Source organism: Sander vitreus, chromosome 8 (assembly GCF_031162955.1).
Source record: "Sander vitreus isolate 19-12246 chromosome 8, sanVit1, whole genome shotgun sequence".
Classification (NCBI taxonomy): Eukaryota; Metazoa; Chordata; class Actinopteri; order Perciformes; family Percidae; genus Sander; species Sander vitreus.
This window is the reverse complement of record NC_135862.1, coordinates 15,612,081-15,636,520: the sequence shown is the minus strand read 5'-3', so window position 1 is coordinate 15,636,520 and position 24,440 is coordinate 15,612,081. Positions and strand designations below refer to the sequence as shown.

At 40.0% G+C, this 24,440-nt stretch overlaps 2 protein-coding genes across 2 annotated transcripts in view; one reads left to right on the top strand and one right to left on the bottom strand.

The window, feature by feature from the left end:
* The first annotated feature begins 326 nt into the window (after positions 1-326).
* On the top strand, positions 327-12,317 carry c8h15orf39 (chromosome 8 C15orf39 homolog). Its single transcript, XM_078257049.1, has 3 exons — positions 327-519; positions 3,197-6,413; positions 8,826-12,317. Exons 2-3 carry the CDS (start codon positions 3,242-3,244, stop codon positions 9,926-9,928), a joined length of 4,275 nt encoding a protein of 1,424 aa, XP_078113175.1. The 5' UTR covers positions 327-519; positions 3,197-3,241; the 3' UTR covers positions 9,929-12,317.
* arih1 (ariadne ubiquitin-conjugating enzyme E2 binding protein homolog 1 (Drosophila)) overlaps positions 11,974-24,440 on the bottom strand; it is a 21,367-nt gene continuing 8,900 nt past the window's right edge. Inside the window, exons 2-14 of the mRNA XM_078257053.1 lie at positions 23,613-23,680; positions 23,327-23,474; positions 21,335-21,427; positions 21,179-21,234; positions 20,166-20,232; positions 19,885-19,991; positions 19,710-19,752; positions 19,511-19,582; positions 17,568-17,698; positions 17,276-17,333; positions 14,773-15,033; positions 13,848-13,960; positions 11,974-13,753 (exon numbers count right to left, since the gene is read on the bottom strand). Coding sequence (XP_078113179.1) covers positions 13,669-13,753; positions 13,848-13,960; positions 14,773-15,033; positions 17,276-17,333; positions 17,568-17,698; positions 19,511-19,582; positions 19,710-19,752; positions 19,885-19,991; positions 20,166-20,232; positions 21,179-21,234; positions 21,335-21,427; positions 23,327-23,474; positions 23,613-23,680 — 1,302 coding nt within the window. The 3' untranslated portion in view covers positions 11,974-13,668. The remainder of the gene's footprint in view (positions 13,754-13,847; positions 13,961-14,772; positions 15,034-17,275; positions 17,334-17,567; positions 17,699-19,510; positions 19,583-19,709; positions 19,753-19,884; positions 19,992-20,165; positions 20,233-21,178; positions 21,235-21,334; positions 21,428-23,326; positions 23,475-23,612; positions 23,681-24,440) is intronic.

Below are 24,440 nucleotides of genomic sequence, written 5' to 3'. Positions count from 1 at the left end.
TTCTTTTCTTTTTTTTTGTTGACTCCCTGTGATTCCCTGAAGGGTATCGGGACTAAAACTGGTTTGGTAACAGCAGAGAAAGGAGTGAGATGTCAGGCTATAGTAATAGCACATGTCTGTTATCTGTCAATTAATAAATAAACTCTAAATTCACTTAAGGTGGCATCAGCAGCCAGCTGGCAGTTGGACATTAAGATAAAGCCATTAAAAGTGAGAAAGTGACAAACGGGAAAACGTGTAGAAAACAAGCCGTGGATAGACAGAGGGCGTGACTCCGCCTATTGATCAAACACCATCCTCCTCCCTTTTGTCTTTTCTTCAGTTTGTTAACTTCTCCAAAAGCCGCGTGGACTTCGGGCGAGCCGCTCAAACCTTTTGGCAGGCCTTCATTTCATTTCGTGGAATTTTGGCGCATCCGGACTGACCCGGTCCACGAACAAGAGACTTTCTTCTCTTTTCTCAGAAGTTATGTTTCATGGAGTCTCTGTGGAAATCATTTATTGTCAACACAGCAACGAGGTAAGAAAACACATTTCGCCTACTGCTCAATCTTCAAATGTCCAAATTAACACAGATTATGATACAAACAAATCGTGTTTGACAAACACACATGAGAGTATGGCTAGATTCAGAGAAAGCATGACACATTGTGAAACTATTCCAGTAGCCAAAACATCGCAAGTGTTTGAAACTGTGTTTATTTTACCCACAGTGTGGTTTTAGTTTTACCGTGGTTTACGACGCTTTCGCAGCCTGTATGGAAATCGTTCGCCCTTTGATCGAGATCTAGCCCGTAGATTATTTTCATATCATTTGCGTCCTAATCCATTGAGCAGGCGGGTCATGCTGGCAGGACTACAAACTCATGTGTTCTCATGTAGACTAACCCTCGATAAGAACATATAGGCTATATGCGTTCCATAAGATAAAAAAAAGAAGCTGCGAGGACACATTTAAGTTCCGTTTTTTTGTTTGTACGTGAGACATTTTTATTCGTTACTTACTTTGCGGAAAGACTTTTTCATGTGAACTTGCTGACCACTTCCAACTTGTCTTGACCTGACAGACTCGATAATTAATCATCAGATACATTATAACTTTTAGATTACAATGAAGGGGTTTGTTTGGCGACTCGCTCCTTCCCCACGTGGTAGAGGCTCAGTTGTCAGTTTGGACGGTTTGCTTTCGGAAGTCACACTCTTCATCACCCTTGCTCTGCAGATCTGGGATTGCGCGCGCGCACACACACACACACACACACCACACACCACACACACACACACACACACACACACACACACAGGCTTTTAGTCAGCCCTCCATGCACACAAACCACATTTTACCTCTCTATATGCAGATAAGCCATCACTGTACTTTTCTGAAAGGTGTCAACAGGATGAACTGATAAAATCTGTTAGCACTAGCTGTGTGCTGCATGAGACTGGATTTGGTCGACAGATATGTCACAGATATTATTATCATCATTTAGCCTATTTTTTTTATTTTTTTATTTTTTTTAATACTGTTTGCTATTTGTTCCCTGGATCTGATACAGCTGTTTCAACAGCTATAGGCAGATGTTTTGCTCTGGATTTAGCTGCCTGTCAAAAGACAGCAGGGATGTTATACACTAAGATCTGTTAGTTTTAGGGGGTAAATTGGAAATGATTGTCCACTATAACAATAATAAAATTTGGAAAACAAAAAAACAAAAACAAAATAAAACCTAAACTGGCTCATCCTGTCATGGCCTTTGGTTCACGCAGATTGGTTCAGTTTGTGTGGCAGAGTTATGAGTTCACGTGATGAGGTCTCTCCCCCTATGCCAAACTGGCAGTGTAAGGCAGATTGTGTTGTGAAGTTGTTGCATTATGCTGCCTTCAAGTGCCTGTTGGAAAAGCCATAATTAGGAGTTGAGCATAAATATTATGATTAAAGGGAAAGCTGGGATTTTCACTGGTTGATTTTACTGATGTTGATGCCATATCAGAATCAGAGCAGGACTATTTATGCATCGGTTGTGACGGGCAAATATCTGTCAAAGAACACAATCCCACTTTTAAAAAAGTTTTTAAAATATTTTGCCAGCATGCCATATTAGACTGGGCATAAATATCGGTGTTCAACCAAACTTCTTGACGGCACTGAGTAATGGTATTGGTTGTGGGCATATATTGTAAAATGTTGCTTAACATCCCATTAAAGTAGCATAGAATAGACAGGGTTTGTTCATATCCACTGGATCCAGCGGCTCAAATGTCAGGATTTGCTTTTGTTTTTGTCATATCTGATATTTAACTGAATATTTGTGGGCTTTGGATGGCTGGTTGGACAAAACAAGACATTTGAAGACATGAACTTGTGTACTGTAAAGTTATGATGGGCAGTTTTAAAAAAACAACTATCTTCTGACACTAAGCATTTGACAAAATAACCAGCAGATCAGATTATCTGAAAATGAAAATAACAGTTGTATGCAGCCCTATATAGGAGAAGTGTATGAAAAAGGAACTGTGGTATGGCTCAGGGTTTGTGGTCATAAAATGCAGAATAGAAACACGCAGTCTGCTGTAGTGTTGGGTCTCAGGACATTAACACAAGATAAGAAGTGCATGTCAGGTCATGTGATACATTCTGGTGTGATAAAAGTGAGACTGAAGCTCTTCGATGTGACGGTCATGACACATTGTGACATCTGAAACGAGCCATAGTAGTACCATAAAACATCAAATATGACTCAAAATGCAATATCACAGTAATTCAGTCCCATTGTAATCTGTTTTGAAGTGAAGACTGATGCTTTCAAGTACACATGGATATTATATCACCACCATAACATGCAATGCTGTAGGCTCCACCATGAGAGCTCGTTTGTTTCTTGCGACATGTGGCAACTATCACATTGGCTGCCTCTAAGTGTGAAGATAGGAATCATCCTCACATTTCTACTTATTCGCTGCTTGTTGCATTTTGCTTCCACATATGTGCATCAGCTGATTAGGGTTTATGTGACATGTGATAAGCCACAAGATTCGACACAGTTGATAAAATGCCTAAAGCTAGATGTTATCTATTGATGACTTCTTTGAATGCACAAAGAGTTTTTCTGTTTCTGCGGTCCTAATTATAAAGATGGATCCTTTACACCAACAGATATTCGAATGGCAGTGTCTAATTGTTATTTCTATGTTTGCAGGTCTGGAGCCATATCCTTGCACCATCATAACAAAGTTACTACACGATGAGCAGCCAGTCGATGCACAACGTCGTTGACCCAGTGTTTCGAAGCAAGATGCCATTATTCGACGGGACCATAGCGTCCACAGGACTGTCAAAACCACAAAACGTGTCTGGTTCCCTGGGTAAGCGGATACTGCAGTACAACGGGGCTTACTTCACTTACGATCCCAGAGGAAAGGACGGAGCAGGATTCACTTCTCCTTGGAGCAACTCAAAGACTTCTCTGCTGGATGGTAGAAGTCCTGTAAGTCACCTCTCTAGCATGGAGGGACAAAACCACATAATTTACAGGCAAGACAGCAATTCTTCAGAGGAAGGCCATTCTCATTCTTCCTCTCTGCATCGTGCCCCTAGGATCAGCAGTCCCACAGCAACCGCGCCAGTGGCTGTTAGAAAACAAAAAACTGGAGGTGAGAACTCATCTCCCAGATCTGAAAGCTCTGTTTACTTAGCCATTCCTAAGCCAATTTATATGCATAACCCCTGCTGTAATGAACTGGGTTGTGTGATGGGACAACGATACAGTGTGGAACATAGCTCTCCCAGGATACCGAACACTGTATATGAGCATGATTGGATGCAAACTGATGTTGACTACACTGAAAGACCGCCCATCCAGAGGAAAGCACAAGACACACTACTCCAACAGAGAGGTTTACAGCTTGAGGCCAGTGCAGAACCATTAAAGATGACTGTGGAGACATGTAGCCCAGGTAAAGCAAGGACATTTCCTGCTACGATTGACCCAAACTATAGCAGTTACCCCTGCACCCCGACTCACACACTGTTTGGTTCTCTAAGTGAGCAGAGCCAGCGTTTACAGACTTCCCCCAGAGGCTACACTAGCTTATACCCCTCCCATCCCACATATGGGCATATGACCTCAGAGATTTATCAGGAACATTCTCCCATGTCCAAATATGGCCAGCTAACACAGCACCCAATGTTTTACTACTCCCACGCAAATGTGGAGGTAGAAAACAGGACACAGTTTAAGCGAAGAGAAGATGTGCCTGTTATTCTCAAACACACAATCTCAAACCCCCGGGAGCATTACATAGTGCCTCAGACGCTTCATGATGAAATTCCTTTGCCTTTGCCTAGCACTGAAACGTTGCCAAATCATGTCTTGATGCGGGGTCTTGACTATCAATGTTATGCAGTTCCCAGATTTCATTTAACTGCAAACCAACTCAGAGCCCCCCTAAAAAGGCAACATGCGTCGCCTAGCTTGCACTCTAATCGCATAAATGTTTCCCCATCCAGACAATACATGGAGCACCCCATTGTCTCTGCAACCAACCTACATAAGGACAAACCCAACGAGAGCCTGTATGTTGAGCAATCACCTACCAAATCACCATTCCTCAGTTTGGACCAATCCAGTCCGTTCAGGCATGTAAGCCAATCTGGCGTCTCACCATCCAACATACAAATTAACAGATTTTTCCCCCCTTTCACCAGCCTGCACATAGACCGGCCTGTCTTTCCACCAACTGGTTTGAACATGGACAGAATCCTAGACTATTCATCCTGTGAAGCCCAGGTTACATGCCCGAAACAGCCAAAAAGCCTTCCTGTTTCCCCAGCGGCATGGCTGTCCCGGTCACCGCATCACAGTTCAGATCGAATTCATGCAGCTGTACCGAATAATGCAAATGTCCGAAAAATTATTTATTCCCCTGCTCTTGCACCAGGAAACGAACACAATAGCCCTGTGTCCAGTTCAGGCACTTCTGTTCTTAAAAGGTGCGTAAAAAGAAGTATTTCTCACTCATCTTCACCTATCAATATAAAAGAAGAGCATAGGGATTTATGTGAAGTAGAACTCGATAAGAAACGACACAGGGTGGAAATGGAGAATGCACAAGTAGGAAATAAAACAGAATCTCCTCCTATGCCAGTTATTGACAATGTTTTCAGTCTGGCACCTTACCAAGCATACCTGCAGGCCCCTGGTGTGTTATTTTCAGGCAGAGTACGTCAGAGAAAGATCCAGTCATCTGAGCACCGTGAAGTCAAAACCAAGCCAGACATCGGAGTGAAAAGGCCTGATCGAGATGAACAGCAGTCTGTTGTCTCTCTGGTTTCCAAAGAAATCTGTGCAGGTACTCCAACAGAGAAACCTGTTGTAGAAATCTTTGAACCTAAAAATATTAAAGTGGAAAAAGTAGTTCCATCAGACACGGACAACTCCGTGGAGAGTCCTGTTAGTCAAAGGGACAGCAGCAAAGTAATCAAAAAAGAGCCTGAAGAGACTGGTTCATCCGACATTGGGCCCATGTTAGTGATAAAGAAATGTGAACCTGATGAACTTGAAAGGAAACCCTCTTTAGAAGATGAAAATGAGACTTCACATGAGTCCAAACCTGGTGAGGTGACTGCACAGATGAAGTCATCTTCTCAGAGAGATACATGCACACTCACCCAGCAACCCAAGTCTCTTACTCCACCTCAGCCACCTGAGAGGAAACTAAATTTCAGAAACATTCCTCCCCAGTGTCTGAAACTTTCCACCTACAATCTAATTCTCCATGATATGAAACCTTATTGCCCTGCTCCACCCCCAGAGATGGCACCTGCACAGCCATTAACTGAATTCATACCTAAACAAGAGCCCCAAATGCCAGTCCGCAAGCACTTCTTTGAGTTGCACCATTCCCTCTGCAAGCAAGTATCCAACCATGTGTTGGCTTCTTCAAAGCAGGAGCTCAGAACATGGTTGTCTCAGTTGGGACTGATTGAACCAGCAACTCCTTCAGCCAAAGTCCAGAAAGTGTCCTGTTTGTTGGGGGTAAACGCCAGAGAGGTGTGGCTCAATGAAGAGATGAAGTCAGCGCTCCATAAGGTCCTGGAGAGGTTGAGAGAGTACACTGCCCAGGAACGCTGTCCTTTTCCACACGTCATGCGCACGGGGGCAGTGTTCCTCCCCATGCTGGTGGTGAAGGAGCTGCTGTTTCCGATGGTCCAGGGCAGCTTCATCGACCAGATCCTGCAGGAGCACAGAGTGGAGCTGCGGCCCACCACACTCTCAGAAGAAAAGATCCTCATTCAGCTTCATAAACGAGCCTGTTCCTCCAGGCTCAGGAGACTGATGTCCCTCAAACACCTGCCTGACATCTACCCTGACGTGGTCAACCTTTTGTATCACGCCTGTGTCTGCAAACATCTGGGTGAGTGCATGTACACTTCATTGTTACTGAGGTAATGTTTTGTGATTATGTTTCTAGTGAAGAAAGTAAAGATGGCTATTGCAAAGATGTAATATCAGTTACAGACATCTTATTCTGTCTGTTTTCTGTCGCTCTGGGATGGTATTTATTTATTGGTCTTTTTGGTGTCTTCAAGCAAGACAAATTAGAGGTGTTGCAGTAAGCAACAGTTGATTAATAAACCTTCATGGGGAAATGCTGGACACAACTACTTATTTGAAAATGATTTCTGGGCTTTTTTGGCCTTTATTTGATAGAAAAGCTGAAGACAGGAAGGGGGGGGGGTTGACATGCAACAATGGGCCGCGTGTCAGACTCAAACCTGGACCACTTGAGTAAGGACTGAGCTTTAACATACGGGGCACATGCTCAACCAGGTAAGCTAGCAAAAAAAAAAAAAAAAAAAAACTTGAAATGACATGAGTGAAAAATATGAATCGGCTTGTAAAAGTAAGGTTTAGGTGTCATTAGTTCTTACTGTTATTTATAAAAGATCAGACTGAATAGACTGAGATGACTCATATGTTTCAGATAGAAGTTAAGCAAAATTCCATGTACAAATATTTAGAAAGATAACACCTCTAGTTTGAACAGTTGACCATGTGATATGTACAACATGACTGCCAAAGCAACAGTGCTTCCTGCCTTTCCATGCACATTTCTGGAAGTCTCCATTAGGTAGATTGTGTAACTTACTGATTCCTCTGGATTTTACTCTAAAGCATCATATTTTGACTAACTGTATCATGGTTTTCCCTCAGTCTTTTAGTAATCATTTTTTTCTGCATTATTGGCCCTTTTGTAAAGAACAAATCAATCAAAAATCAAATAAACAATAAATATTCAATATAAAATCTATTTATTTTTTACAGAATCAACCTCACCTGATGTCCAAAAGAGAGTCCAGGTATATTTGTTTTTATGTTGTCCCTCAATCTCACTACTCTTTGCTTTTTCTGATTAGAAAGCAGGAAACCTTTCTGCTAACTTTCAGTAACTAATCATAAGAAGTCGCATGATTGCATCATACTTGTTATGGTGGGTGGAGGGAAAGGTGCTGAGATGGGCCGTTTGTGGAGAAATGAAACTCTCCTTCAGGACTTTGTTAAAGTATTGGTGGACCTTAAAGATCGTGAGGCAGGATCACATTACCGGAGGAAGGAAGTGAAAGCCTGCCACACACACGGGGGATTAACTGTGGCACATTTTGAGCAGATGAGACAATGGTGACTGGCCAATTCTGTCAAAAACCTGTGTCTGTGCTGTTTAGTTATACAGGAAAGTGAGACTGAACAGTTGGTGTTATAAGAAAACAGGATTTTAAGGATAAGGCTGGCAGTATTCTATTTTTTTTTTTTATTGTCAACAAATCCCATGAAAAGATAAAAACCAACAATGTGTTTCTCTGACTCTCGATACCTTCCGACTTCCCCAGCCTGCCTGTGGCTCTCAGAAGGTTGAAAAAGGGGTCACAAATATGTAGGTTCATTTTTTTTTTAAAGAGGTTTTACAAAACTGTGTGTGTGTACGTGTGTGTACACCCAGTGCAGAGGTGTAGCTCATTTGTGTGTTTTTAAATAGATTTTCGACAACAAGGGAGGTCTATGGCAGAGAGGAATAAACTACTACAATCTATGGCTGCACAGACCAATTTATTGTTGATTTTAGTTTTTTTCATGGGATTTTTGAAAATAACAAATATACTTGTCCTTTACATAACCTTTTTACTTTGTGTCCAACATCTATTATTTTATTTGCCACACACATTTGCTAACTGAATATGGCTTAATCAAGTTTCCGTTCACTGCTGACATGAACAGTTCACATGGTTTGGGAGCACTTGACGTTGGCATATGAACATTTCCCTGGTCTTACTATTGCCTCACTACTGTTTTATTCCTGACTGATAGCCAGCCAGCCAGCCAGCCCCCCCCCCCCCTTGTAGCAGCTGCCTTTTTTCCCAGCCTTCGTGTTTAGTCCCACAGCCTTCTATTCTGTCTCTGCTAAAAGAGTGTTTCATGGTGGAGGATCATGCTGTCCAATTACCAGGTCTGTTGATATTAATAGAATAGTTTCTCATTGTTCTTGTGTGCTGAACAAGCACTATGGGACATTGATTTGTCAACCTGGGTTGGAGTTTGTTTTTTTGGAATACAGTAATCTGTTTGGGGGGGGGGGGGAAGAGTGAATTTATTTATATTATGTCACAAATCCTGAATGTCCACTTGTATCGGTTTCCCTGATCACCAAATTAATTATATAAACTCTTTAACTTTTACCTTCCCATTTTGTCAGCAACTTCATTTTTATATATCTGTCATATTTTTGTATTAATTTTGACCTGTCCTAATTGCTACACTCCCTGTGTTGCAGGATTAGATTTGGATGATCCTGCTGACGGAGAAAAAGATGACTGTTGTGAGGAGACTATCAGCTGCTGGACTCCTGTATTTTCAGACATCACTGCCTCATCCTCAGAGTCACACCAACGGAGACATCCGAAGAACCAGGAAACAAAATCAGATTTGAACAAGAATAGAACAAAAAGCAGGGTAAAGAACAGGTCGAGGCGTATGTTTCTGGACAATGGTTTGTCAGAAGAGGCAGATGATACACCGAAGACCGTAAGTGGAGGCGTGCTGAATGCATTTAGTGAGAAAAACTGGAGTGGCCATCAATTTGAAGGAACTGAGAATGGTGAAAGTGACTGTATCGTTGCAGAGCAGGATTCTAAACTCATTCAACTTAGCACAACTTCTGAAAATTCATGGATGTGTCCTTTAACCCTGGACAAGCTTACTCCATCTCCGAGTGACACAGAAACGGAGGAAGAATACTCCAGTCTGCAGCCCGTTGGAGCCAAGTCTCCGGTTAGATCCAAGAATTGTTCAGGCGTGATTCTCAAACTAAGGAGGATGTTTAGCGGAGGTCTAAACAGAAAAAAAGCCTGCTACCAAGCGATCTCAGACTCTGGGACATTTGCTGATCCTTCCCTTTCACAGACGGCTGATGGGGAGGAAGAAGTGAGCAGCGGGAGGGACCTTCACAGGAGGACGCCCAAAGTAACCCACAGGTGGCAGAGAACAGAAAGCTTCTCTCACACCTTAAGACCCCTTAGCAGCTCTTCTAAAAGAAAACACAGATCACTCTTAAAGATCAAATACTGCCCCTACTTGTCTGCCTGCCACAGCGCTGAACACAGGAGACGATGGGTCCTGCGTTCAGCTGTCCAGAGGGCTCGGAGGGCCATGAGGTTCTACTACCCAGACCTGGTGGGAAAGAGGATTCGCCATCTGTATGAAGAAGATGACAAATCAGAAGTGTGGTACAGAGGGGAAGTGACACGTATCCATGAGGCCAACACTAACCCTCTAAAGACTATATTTGAGGTCAGGTATGACAGCGAGCCAGACTGGAAGTACTACCTAGAGCTACTGATGGACTATAAAAAAGGCTGGCTCAAAATCGAAGACTAGTTTCTCCACACAAATGTCTAGGTGCCAGTTGTGCTTTTGGTCATGTCACAGAGGCAATCACAGTTTTAAATCGGTTCCCTTTACGGTCTCTTTTTGATGGCCAACAACAAGAGGATGAGCCCTAAATATTTGTTTGGCATCCTCAGGAATGAAGTTGGACTGGATCTTTTTTGTTATGAGGTCAGCTAAACATTCTTTGTCACTTGAGACCTACAGGGTGCATTCTTTGGGGACTGACTATAGTCAATGTGCAACATCCTGTAGTTTAAGTATTTTAAGCACTTATCATCTTTGACACATCAATGGCTTTTTCTGGTTTAAACACAAAAAGGATTATGGTTATTTGACCGAAGTGCTACAACCTTGCAAAATGGATGCAAAAAAAAAAAAATCCAATCCATAAAGGTTTTTAATTGTAAGCAACTATAAAGTCTAGTATGTCTTTTTTTTTTTTTTAATGCTGAGTGAAGTTTTTCTATTATTTTGCCAGTAAAAAATACAAAACCAGAAAATGACATGCAGACATATATAAAAGGGTTTACTGTCAAACAGTGCCAACCACATGTATATAGGTTTACAGTAATAGTGCCAGTCGGGGACATCATTATAGGTGTGTGTGTGTGTGTCTGTGTGTCTGTGTGTGTGTGTGTCTGTGTCTCTAGCTGGACAGGCATTAATGTAGTTCTGTACTAAGTTGCTCATGAAGTCTCTAATGACACCCGGGCTGAGATGTCCCCATGCCATAGCGTTTGAATCACTGTGAACTTTAAGACTTATTTTATACACGTTTCCTTGCAGATTGAATTGTTTAAACATTATTCTCACTGTCTTACATTTTTGTAATAAACAGTCATTTTATTGAAATATTTTTCTCACAAACATTATTTTTGACTTTGGGACACCTTTTCAATTCACAATGTGTAGAGGACAAAATCAATTTAACTAGTCTTGTGTGACTGCGGCTGTTGCAGTCAAAACTATTCTAACCGGTCTCACCCCAGTTAATGAAACTGGGTGATTTTGTCAAACATTAGCTGAATGTGTTTTCACCCCATCAGAGTAGGTGTCATGCTGTAACTGATGAAACGCATGACATGTCTCAGTAGTTAAATTTTTGTAAACATTGCCTTTGGGATATAACCCAAAATATGAAAACTTCATGTTAGAATGGCCATGTCTTTGTCACCATCCTGTGGCAGAATGTTGAGTTGCAAATTCCCTTTTGTCAAAGTTGCTGTTTACGTGGAAAATGTATTTCCAGTGATGGGTTTAGCTTGTACAAGTCTTCTTAGGGACACGCTTTAAAAACATAAAATGTTGAATGTGGCAAAATGCTTTTCGAATGAAAATGGCTACTGCGACAACAAAAACATTGTCCATTATCAAACAACCACCCATGCCAGAACGATGTTTGCAACATTTTGCACTTTAATATTTTCTCCAAAACAGACAACTAATTTTTCCCACATTTTTACACTAATAGGAAATAAAACACCTTTGATAGCATAAAGAAAAGATATGTAGAAAAGTATTAAAAGTTTTTTGGATGTTTCAATTTAATATAAGTAGCTGCTTCAGTTACTTCAAACGTTATGTCGAAATGTTCATGAACTACTAGCAGACACAATGAAAACAGAGTGAGCCCTGGAGAGATTAGCCTAATGAGCACAGCTGTAACTGGTGTGTTACTGCAAGACAGCTTAGAGAAAACAGCCCATCTTTTGTTACTATCCATTCAACTTGTCATTGGTTTGTGACTTAAGAGACAACAATTTTCAAAAGTGACATACAAACAACCACCTGATCTTTATCATACAATCTGCAAGTAAAAGTGGTGCAAAACAAGCTAACATTTTTGCTTAAAATCAAAATTATTAAAAAAAGTTACCAAATGAATTCCAAGCAATTCTTGAAGACACAGCTCTGCCAAGGTCTGTCAGACACTACATCGCACAATACATAGCGCAGAAATGCATCATGGATGTTTGGATAATTGATGATTGTGACCAAACCTACTCTAATGACTCACACAGTACTCCCAAAAATGAGATTTCTCATGACATTTATTCAAATAAACAATACAGTTTATAATTTGCTAGGATAAAATAATAAGTTTGAACACATAAGAAGCATTTGGGAGAGAACTCCCCAAATATCTGAAACTGGGTTAAAGGATGTGTTTTAATGAAAGCTGACACTTTGGTGTCATCTTCTGACTTGCATCAGTGCCTGTATATTCATGTCCCCTCCAATCAATCTTGTTAAGACTGTCATATTGCAGAGACATGAACGAGCATTTACAAGCAGAGAGCTCGACAACCAGAGCAACCACCACATATAACGATGCAAAACCTGGAGGGGCACTGACATTTCAATGTCGAATCCTCAACCCACGTGCGAAAAATACAGTCTTTAATGCAAAAGCATAACGGCATTATAAAACAGTCCTACAACCTTCTGCCCTATATTTCTCATCTGCCTAAGGATCAGAGCAAGTCCATCTGTGTAGCTTGGTTTAAAGCTATGTTCAGTCTCACTGCAAGGCAAGAAATCTCTTCAAGGAGGCACAGCCACTATCGGGCCCATGCCAACCAAGTATTCCCTGCAAGAGTGATGCAAATCCCTGACCCTGTTTGACAGTGATCCAGTCCAATTGGCAGCACGACAAAGCTGTGCTGTCAGTACATTCTATTACCCTCATTCAATCCCCAAGGTGCAAGCTGAACTTCAAGAGGGCTACCTCAAGCCACGTCGGGAAAGAGAGAAACAAAGAAGAGTGAATGTCACTCAGTTTGAAAGGGTACAGAAAAAGATTAGAATAGAGGGACACAGGGCTGATGTGTTCTACCTTACCTTTAAACTGTTAAACCTTCTGCTCTTGGTTTCTAACTCAGCCGTGCACTTTTGTCCTTTATCTGATTACTTGGCAACTAAGAAAAATTCTATCGGTCCCCATTTAGAGTTACTGATAAGGTGTAACTTGTGCACTGCTCCAAAGAGACTGAGGATGATAGGATGAATGTCTTATTGCCAAAGACATCCAAGCTCCCACACACTATGGAGGGAGTAGACAGACTCAACGTACATGGCAAAGAACACCTTTCTCAATATTGGTAAAGAATAAATATTTCAAAATTATGCAAACACGTGCCACTCTCTTCCATGCATATGGACTATTTACAAATTGAAAAATACAGACTTGCTATTTTGTTCTTTTGATGTTTTTTTTTTCTTCTTTTCCCCCCTGAAATGTCTTTGCCCCTTCGCAATCAACCAATCAACATTCAGCCACTCAGACAAGGATCTCACCACATATTGCAGACATGGCCAGGACAATTAAAGCTGTGTTGAAAACATTTTCACACTAATGGGAAAACAAAAGTCAAAATCAAAACAGAAAAGATTCACAAGCAAAAAAAACAAAAAGGAAAATAAGATAGTTCAGGGGAGGTGTTACAATACAGGCCAAAAGGATGTATTTGTTTAAGGTGGATTTTCTGCTTTCTCAAGACTCCACTCTGTTGCTAACAATACTGTAGTACACTTTCTTTTTATTACTCTACCTTTTATTTAAATATAATTTACTTTGAAGATTTTGTTAAACAAATCCAGGAAAAATGATGAAAAAGTGGTTGATTTGCCAAAGGAGAGGCGTTAGAAGGCCCGTGCTGCCCTGTTAAATTGCATCAGTGCTCTAGTTTGTCAAGATACTCAAGAGTCCGTTGCATTGGGACGTGTCCTCAATCCTCAATGTACTCCCACAGGTCCTTCTCATAGCCTTCATGCACGTGCTGTAGCAGCACTCTTCGCCTGCTCTCACAGTATCTGTAGAGTAACAAAGCATTTGTTAACATCCATAAACACACAAATGTTAACAGTAACAGTGGCAGGCAGCGAGTATGATTCTTCCTTTACTGACCTGTACTTATCTTGTACTTTCTGCTTGATGTCCTGCAAGGAATCCTGGGAGATATCCCGCTCTAGGTAGCCAGACAGAACCTCAGTGGCATTTTCCAGGTCTGCCTGGTTGTTCTGATGAACAAAAAAATGGATAAACAATATTATTTTGACAGAAATGTCAGTTATCGATGATAATGTCCCCTACACCTTAAAGCATCCCACATAAGGCCCAGCTCAGACTACAGGAAGTTTGAGCTGATGTCCTCCCATTCGCTCCTCCTAAAGCCGCCTACACATGATAGGCGGCAAAACTGCTTTGTGCCGGCCGTTCCATTGATTTCCTACACTTTGCGCTGCACCTAAAGTTCAAATTATTTCAGCTTTGACCTAGTTGCCGCTGACAGCTGTTGTTATCTAGCAACCGGAAATAGCTTCCTTGCCACCCTCGATGACCTACCAAATACCTGCGCTGCGCTTTGCTCTGCGCCCTACCTAGCGGTGCACAGAGAGCAAATCGCTTATCATGTGTAGGCGGCTTTACAATCGAGAACTAATTCAAGTTCAAGAACTAATTTGGTCTTGGGCCTTTGTCAGTGGACCAGTTACAGAGAGAAGAACGATGAATGGAAAAGTGGCCAGAATTTCAGGGGATTTCTGTTTGTCCGCTAGCAAGGTATTCTAATCAGTTATGAATGAATGGCTAAAACTTATAGGGACAAATTTCAACCAATGATTCTAACACCAACAGTTACGAACCACAATTCCATTAGAATGATTAATTCCTCATTTAATGGCAGTGATTACTGTCAAGATCAACACTTTACACTCAAAACTGTTTTGCAAATGGTATTTGTAAATATAATATGAATATTAAAATAGCTTAAGTTATTTAGGTCATGCACCATCTGCTCACAGTTATGCCAACAATTTCCCTTTTATCATACCTCAAAAATAATGGACTGGTTGTTCTTCTTGAGGTAGAAGGCAAAGACGTAAGTGAACATGAGTGTGGAGCGGCACTGGCACAGCACATCCACAGCCTTCTTCAAAAACTGCACCTCAATCCAGGACATGTTGTGCTGCTGCATCTCCTCCATCTTCTGCTTGACCTGAGCATAGAGCTTGTGCTCAAAGCGCAGGCTCTGCATGTGGTTCATGTAGCGGTTGCAGTAGAACAGGTACCTCTGCAAGGCTGCCCTGGAGCGCTGCACACAAAGCATGGAACTGGCTTTAACTCAAGCATGCTCAACTTGATCATTAGCATTGCAACATATAATGAATGTCTAAGTTGTATTCTGTAGGCATTTCTGGTTAGACGCCATTCTTCAGGATGGAGCAATCTAACGTGTTTAAGATGTGATGGACATTCATTATCAGGCAGACGCAGCAGTATTCCCTCTATTGTTTCCACTCCACTGTTTTTGGATTGACTTCTTAATAGTGTACAGCAGGGTTGCATGAGGAACTGTCACTTGTTTGATTACTTGGAGTAGATTACATTCTTATAAAAATTACAAAAGTGGGATGCTTGGGATGCTGCTGCCTCATTGCGATTAGAAATGGCAGTTACACCTGTGGCAAATATGGTAGAATGTTGCACAATAAAAAAGGGCATCTTACGAAAGCCCTGAAAGGCAAGGTGAAAAATGAATAGTATCTCCTACATAGGAGATACTATCTCGTACTTACGAGTTAATCTTTTACTTCTTAATTAGGCTGTTTTAAGGGCGAGAAAGCCATGCTAAAGCGCTTAGTGCATTATACAAAAGGGAATTGAAAGTTCAGCCAAATGCAGCATAAACAAAAGGGTTTACCTTCTTAGTTAACAAATGTCTCGCCCTTAAAATAGCCTAATTAAAAAGTAAAAGTATAACTCATACATACGAGATATGGCCAAAACTTAAGTTTAAAGGAACACGCAGACTTATTGGGACTTTAGCTTATTCACCGTATCCTCCAGAGTTAGATAAGTCCATACGTACCCTTCTCATCTCCGTGCATGTCGTAAGTCTGTCTGACACATCCACTGCTAGCCTAGTTTAGCACAGATGCTGGAGGTAACAGGCTCCATCTAGCCTACTGCTCCCAATATGTGACAAAATAACGCCAACATTTTCCTATTTATATGTTGTGATTTGTATAGTCACAGCATGTACAAATAACAAGGTCACATGAGACACAGCTATCTTCTAACCGTATACAAACTGGGAACTATATTCTCAGAAGGCGAAGCACTGCAACTCCGTCCAACTGCTACTTGGGCGGAGTGAGAGAGTAACCGGCAAATTCCACTGGATGCGGAATGGCTGCGGAACGGCTCCGGAACGTAGACGGAGTCATTAGGTTTCCATTAAAGTCAATGTGTGTATTTCCACTGACTGCGGAACGTCTGCGTCCCTACTACGTCCCAACTCCGGTGGTCCACAGCCCTCCAGAGCAGATACGCAGAGCTTCTATTTTTGCCGGAGAGCTCCGCAGCAATTCAGCACACGGCAGATAGTGCGGGACAGGAAGTTGAGCACAGAAACTAAATAAAAATCCGGTTAATTTTCAAAGTAAAATACTCCGTGCTCACGGCGGATCATATTTCCCTGCACTACAAGTTGAAAACACAGCACAGAGTTGTTTTCCCTCTACTCCTCTGGATGGAAACAAACTGTTGTTGATTTTGTGGTTCTATTCTACGTGAATTTGCGAGATATTTAGGGTCCTCGTGACTACAGCTGTCAGTAATGGCCGCAGCCGTGCCGCAACAAATCCGGACCTAGTGGGTATTGACGGACGGGGGAGCATGCAGCCGTTCTGCAGCGGAGCCGGTCCGCAGACGTTCTGCATCCAGTGGAAAGCCACAGTAACAACGGTGCTTTTCAGGTTTTGTTTTCAGGTTAATCACTCCGCCCAAGTAGCAGTGCTTCGCCTTCTGAGAATATAGTTCCCAGTTTGTATACGGTTAGAAGATAGCTGTGTCTCATGTGACCTTGTTATTTGTTCACGCTGTGACTATACAAATCACAACATGTAAATAGGAAAATGTTGGCGTTATTTTGTCACTTATTGGGAGCAGTAGGCTAGATGGAGCCTGTTACCTCCAGCATCTGTGCTAAACTAGGCTAGCAGTGGATGTGTCAGACGGAGTTACGACATGTACGGAGATGAGAAGGATATGTATGGACTTATCTAACTCTGGGGGATACGGTGAATAAGCTAAAGTCCCAATAAGTCGGCGTGTTCCTTTAAGTCGTACGTAGGACTTAAACTGGCTGAAGGGATGCCCGTAAAAAATATTTTTCCACCTTGCCTTTTAGGGCTTCCGTAGCATCTTCACCAAAAAGTGGACAAATTATTATTAGAATAACTACGCCATTATTATTATTGGTATATCCGACAAAATAAAACAGCATGCAAATATATCTAAATATCAATGTCAATATGAGTGTAATTAATTACCTCCTGAGCATCTCTGGCTGCCTTCGCATCATCTTCATTGTAGCGATTACAGTTGTACCTGAATAGTCAATGCCAGATCAGAACCATCAACAATGTTTTCCAGAATACCATAACACACATCACTTTTTGACAATATCTTATTTGAATTGATATATTAGACTTCCACATATTTAGAAAAAGGCTTACGTTTTTTAATTGGAATGAAACAAGAAAAGACCTATTTGAAGTAGACTCTAACATGGCACTAGAAGTAACACCATTGTCATTTACTATGTAAACCATTAGCTCTTACCAGGCTGAGCCATGGGGCTCCCATGGACCCAGGCAGACCCAACAGAACTCAGCTTTGCAGTTCTGGTTTCGACAAACCATGTGATTGCAGCCACCATCTTTCTCAATGGTCACATGGCATTTTGGACACTCCTGTCATGAGAAGAGAGTGATTTTTTAAGTGTCTGCTCAAGGCCAAGTGTTTTACAAAAATCTAATGTTAAGAGGAATTCAAGCAAATAAGAAACATAAAAAAACATACTTAAGTATGTATATGTTTAAACTAAAGAATCAATTTGTTTTGGGTAGGTCTTTCATAAGTCTAGAGTTGTGTCTGAAACAATAATAAAAAGGCCTGAAGGGTTGGGACCAGGAACATGTCTTTCAAAGAAATGAGCCGTTTTGATTGGGCTAACACTTATTAGACTCCCTAGTGTGCACTAGAGGTGTGACGAAATATCGTCCCTCACGTGACGAGAGTTCTCGTCGAGGTAAAAAGTGTCTCACGATATCAGTACACAAGTGCAGAGCAGCAGCCTTGAAATTAGCAAAGCAAATCCCCTGCCTGTTCTTCAAAGTTGAACCCGAAAACTTACTTTTAATATTAAACTAGGCACGTAACAATGATTACATAATTGTCTAATTGTCAATTTCTTTACGGAATCGCGGTTTCTTTGTTTAACCACAATTAATTGCTAACATTAGCTAAGGTCTTAAAGGGTATGACCTTTGAGGGTAATTGTTGATTTTGTTTAGATATGCCAAATTGTAATTATATATATATATATAAAATAGTAATAGTATAATAGTAATATATATATTTAAGTAACTATTGGTCGGACTATTGAGCTAAAGCTATGCTAGTTGCACTTTGTTGTTCATAGCAACAAAAATGACAAGGGGGGTAACATCTAGAAAAAACTTTTTGATAATAAAGAGGCGTTGTTTCCTTCATAGGCTGTGTACCTGTGTTATTACATTATCTGGGTCACATAACAGTGATATAACCAAAAGATGTGTCCTGGAATTCATTCAAAACTTTAAATTTGTTAAAAAAGTAAATACATGTTTTTAAAATTTGACTGAATGAGACAATTGTTAATCGCAATTATTTCTGAGACAATTAATTGCAAAGTAAAATTTTGAGTTGTTACAGGTCTATATTAAACAAAGAGAAATGTTCTCTGTTCGTCCTATAATGGTCATAAATCGATACTAGAGTAGCCTACTTCCTTGTTTAGTGCTGCAATTAATAAAATGCAGAGGAGGAGAAAAGAACATCTGTCTTCACAAAAATCATCTGTTGAGTGTTTGATGGTAATTAATTTGTGCTTTAGAACTTAATCAATGTGAAACAATAATAAAATAAGCTTTATTTCTCTCTGTCTACTGTACAATGACAAATTCAAGTACAAAACAACTGGTCTCACCGGTCTCAACTATTGCCAGAAAACGCTTAGTTATGTTGTAACCTTGGTTCTCTGAGTGAAGAGACTATCTCTCCAGCGTACATATGGAATAAGTAACGGTGTAACAGTTAGTTATACAGGAGAGAAGCCAGTCATTTGAGTTTGTGGCAAAACCTTTCAGTGCTCGGTTTTCATTTTGTGACTTTCGATTGAATAAAAGGACTATTTTTCCAGTCTTATTTCTTCATTGAAGTTTTCTGTAAAATTGTGTTAAGATCTTGTCTCGTCTCGAGAAGCCAATCTCGTGTCTCGTCTCGTGAGCTGGCTGTCTCGTCCCACCCCTAGTGTGCACTTATCAAATATTGTCAGCATACAAATATGTGATTACATTTAGGTAGACCTTCCCAAGTGACTGTACAGTCTCTGTTTTCAACATCTTATTGTTGAGTATGACCAGTATTTCCACAATTTAAATTTCTTTGTGATCATCACATTAATTACCTACCAGCATGAACCAGACAAGAGGGTAAAATAACCAACCACTTTAATTCCATACCTTAGTATTTGCTGCAATCCAGTTTGAAGTTTCACTATCATCATCACATTTCTTAATCCATTTTCTCAACCACTACAAAAGAATTTAAAGAGTGAGAAATCATCACACAACGAATGCTACTCTTAACAGTATTTCACTCAAGAGACTGGAGGAACAGGTTAACATTTCTGTAAGGTGTAACTATTCCTGATTGGCTTACCTTACACTTGACAGGATCATGCCAATTCTCTCCACAGTTGAAGCTGCACCAACATAGAGCACATAAGTCAAATTCACAAAATGTTAATATTTGCTATTAAACTTACAAAGTCAACATGCAAGTACTGTAGCTGCCAGTTCACAATAGTCTAATACACAACATCAAACCGTCTTACCAGAACTGACGGCCACACTTGCATCTCACTGGCTTGGCATCTGGGTACTGGACTTTGACAACATGATGGCAGTCCGGTGCAGGGCACCACTTTAACAGTCGATTGCACTTGAAGTAATGAGAGGTAGAAGATCAACTCATAGTTTCATGAACGCTTAAGTATAAGGTCCTTGCTTTTACAAATAGTGCATACAGAATAACCTAACAGCTCAACATCATAAATCAAGGCTTTATATTTCATTTCAACATACTGTTAAGGAGAAAAAAAATCTCAAAGCTTACCTCTACAAAACTATTCGTAATTAAATGCTGGTACTTCAACTTCACTTTTGAATCTGTTATGAGGCGCCTATAGGAGAGGTCAAATCATTTATTAGCCTTCATTACATAAAATGGATGACTTTAGTAAAAGCTTCCTTTCTTCATATTCAGTGCATAATTCCCAAGGAACAATGCATTCACGTTTTCCTGAGTAGATCAATGAAGTAAAATATAAATTGTATATAAATAAACAGCGAGAATATTAATTTGTCTGACGGCATTAACTATTCACAAACAACACATTTCCAAATTACAAAACTTGAAGAAGTGCAGGCTTCTAACTAAGAGGTACAAAATGTGAAACTAAATATTGACCTTAAACTGGTCAGTGAAAACACTGTCAAGTCTCTTGCTCGCTGGTCAGATCAGAATGTAGGTTAAGACAATTACTGTCAGCTTAAGAGCTGGTACAAGAGATTAGTGTCCATGCTTTCAATATAGAGGTATGTTTCAATGCACTACAAGCTGAACCTCAACATTTTAAAGTAGTTAAGTAGAGATGTAACTAGAGAGCCCTGCACCAAAAACTCTCTTTTAGAAGGCAAATGTCAGGTAAAAAAATTCTTCCAATTTACAGCTTCTATTTCTGTTAAATGCACTGTACAAATGTGTAAAAATGTATGAATAAAGAAATATCTGATTTAAGAGAAATTATATGTATTTCCGTTTGATTGGTTTAGTAATTATGTCGGGGTTCTTGACTAATTATCTGACTTTATTATGTTTTCTGGCTTTTCAAGACTTTAAAAGGTAACAATTGCTAAATTTAATTTATTTTAACATTGCAGGTGTTACAATGCTCCTTCTCAAGTAGTTTCTTAGTGAACAGTGTATGTCTCTGTACACTGTTCATGTCACAAAACCTGGGACAAAAAAAACGAGTCATTTTTGTTTCCTACTCTTTACTTCACCAGAATGGGTGACTGCTGACCAGTATACAACGAAACCTCAAAACAAAGAAACAAGATACTCACATGACTGTGTTGTCATCAACCAAAATGTCACAACTATGAGCAGGACAAGAAATGGTCTGAGAAAACAACACAGAAGGCAAATCATTAGTCAGGCAATTATTAAAAGACTAACAGTGATCAGTGACTCGTACCCTAAGAAAGAATCTTAGTGGGTACCTGTCCCATTCCTTCTTCTATGATTTTGGTGGTCAGGTAATCTCCCCAGCACTGCATGCAGAATTTGTGTCCACACTCCAGGCCTGTAAAATACTGTAAGAGAGAAGCATCTCGTAAATAAGACACACAAGACATAACATGATTATTAGCATATGCACTTCTGGTAACCAGGCAAGTCTAAGCCTTTAGAGTGAGGCCATTGAAAGGATTCCATATTTTGACAAAACAATTTTGGTTTTAACAAACTGATTAAAATAACGATACATAATTTGGTTTGCTACAAACTCCAACATACATATATTCTAGATTAAAACAGTCTGGATTATGCAATTTAATATCATATGTGAAACACTAAACCACCTGGCCTTGATAATATACATGTATCCTTTGTTGAGACAATATACTCCAATATGGAAATTTAATTTAGATCAATTTATGATTTGTTTTCAACTTGACATGCAAGTTCCTTCTGTTGATAAATGTAAACCACATCCCCAAAAATAATTACATTCAATGTGTTTAAATGTTCTAAAACGATAAAACAGTCCAACAGCCATATCTGCAATCAGTCGTATAATGTCGTTGTGCTGTGTGTTGGAAGCAAGAATCGTTAAATCGTTATATGTTAATATGAAAATAAAAAAATGTTAACGTCTATCATTAGCCTTTCCAAAATACATCAACACCACGTATGCTCAAATCCATCCTTAATTAGTTAAACTGTTTAGTACTGACTTGGACCACCTCTGGCCCATATTAAAGAGCTGTCACATTTCTCTGATCTTGACTGAAAAAAAAGACCAGCAGCATTCAGATTTTAAAGGTAAGAACAACATTGGTGCTTCCTGCAACTGCAAGTTGCTGGGTAGATACAACTTTCTACAATTGCTATATCCACTCCGGTGATGTTTGATGGAGTATATATTAAGGGTGCGGTAGCCAGAGGAACATAAATCCAAATGTTTAAGGTTCCTGGTTGATTCTTCCACGCCCAGCAGAATGGCCCTCAAACAATTACACTTTCTCCATCAGTCTGTACATACAGTACAGGATTGTATGTAACCATGCATGATTAGGAAACATCCACATAAATCAACCCCTTGATTTGAATTTTGAAATAACCAAGTGAAATTTGTAGCAGTGAGTGGCACTTGGTAGAGAGGAGCTAGGTCAATAAGGGATACAAATTCTGCCATTTTTGGGACACTTATTTTCCATTTACTGCTGAAATGGAACAGCATTGCAGTATTTGACTTAAAATATTTCCAAGTGAGGAGAACATAGAAGGATTCAGCTTTCCATCAGAAAGTTATGCAACACTTTTAGTTTTTTTTATTTAATAGTTTATCCCTCGGCTCTTTGCACTAAACTTAAAATTGGAACAATTTCCAATATCATAACCACAACTGGCCATGCAACCAGCTGGTAGGGAGAAGTCTAATTACAGGATGCAAAGTCTCAGCTAATATCCTACCTTTAACTCATGCAACCTTTGGATTTTAGCATTTATCACTATTAGCATGCAAAGTAAAATTAGATTGCTGTACTGATAAAGAAGTCAAACAATAGTGAATACTGCGAGTTGAATTAATGGCACTGAGCTACATTCACAGATTTATATCTGTGGTTGCCGAAGGTATGAGAAAATATTAATCATAGTACTTTATAACACATAATGTGATCACATTTTGTGATGTCAAGTTAGCCATCCTCCTTTTCTTTTGCTAATGTGTTAGCCAAGCCAGTAAACCGGGTCTGAAAAAACAATTAGGAAAAGGATTGAAATGTCAGTCTGTGACAAGGTCTCAATTAGGGGTAATTTTGTATTAAACAAGTTCAAATGTCTCTTAAATCTCCAATACAGTATAAAGCAAAGAAACAGCTTTGTCTAACAACTTTCACCAAAGAAAATCCCTATCGTAACACCACAACTTAAACCTGAACACACATTCAGTTATTGCATCACAATCCTGGTGTCATTGTGGGACTCACAGTGTTGGGGAAGTTCAGATAGCAAATCTGACATGGCATGTCCTGTGCCGATGATCTAGTGTTGATTGGAGGACGGATCCGAGGCTTCTTACTGGGGTTAATGACATGACACTCCGAGAAAAGCTTGTCCAGGTTACCATCAAAATACCTGTATAAATTGAGACAAAAAAGTAAGAAAGCAGTGTTTAAAGCAATAAGAAATGAGCTCTACCAGGAACTTCTACGCTAACATACTTTTTGGCTGGCAAGTTAAAGGTTACTAAGATTGTACATCAGAGATTCTTACCTTTCCATAAGCTTTTCTTTATCCCAGTTGAAGTGACTGAGGAGGATGCGTGTTATTGTTGCAGGATTCTAGAGGAATGAGAAATGGTTGGTCAGAAATAAGCCTGAAGTTTACATTTAACTACTGCCAATTTTCACTGTAACACAAAAATGCCTGTACATTTGACATGAAAAGACACTTCCACAAATCTACTCATATTACAAGTTCTCTTTTGCTTTATTGTCCAGGTTTTCAGAAATGGATTAAGCTTAGTACTAGAAATAATTGTAAAACATTTCCATTAAATGTCCACCTATGTATGTTAGTGGACAAAAACATCTGAAACACCTTTCATTACGATCCAATAAAATACCACCACAAACTACAGCCATAGAAGTAATCACAAAGTCAAGTCAACTCCTCTCAGAAAACACAAAAGGTAGTATACACTGCAGGGCTCTTTTACTGGATTGCATGACATTGAACAGGAGTTTACATTTTTCTGTCCACAGTAGTTACTTAAGGCAACTACGGCCGGCAATTCATTCCAAATGAAATACAAGTTTTAGATTTTTGTGTCTGTAAACTTTTCACAGGCAAAATGGCAACAGTTTATGATGCAGTAAACCAGAACACTAGATATTTGAAAACATCTTAGTGCACCTTGCCTGTGACTGGACAGGTAATGGTGTATCAGAGGAAAGTGAACATGCCAGCTTGCAGTGATTGAAACCAAATGTGGTGCATTTTACTGGTACAAACATATACAACTCTGTTTTGTTTGGAGCGTACTGTCTGCCTAATTGGTTAAGTTCATGCAATTCTGAATGAAAGGCCAACAAAGCCAAA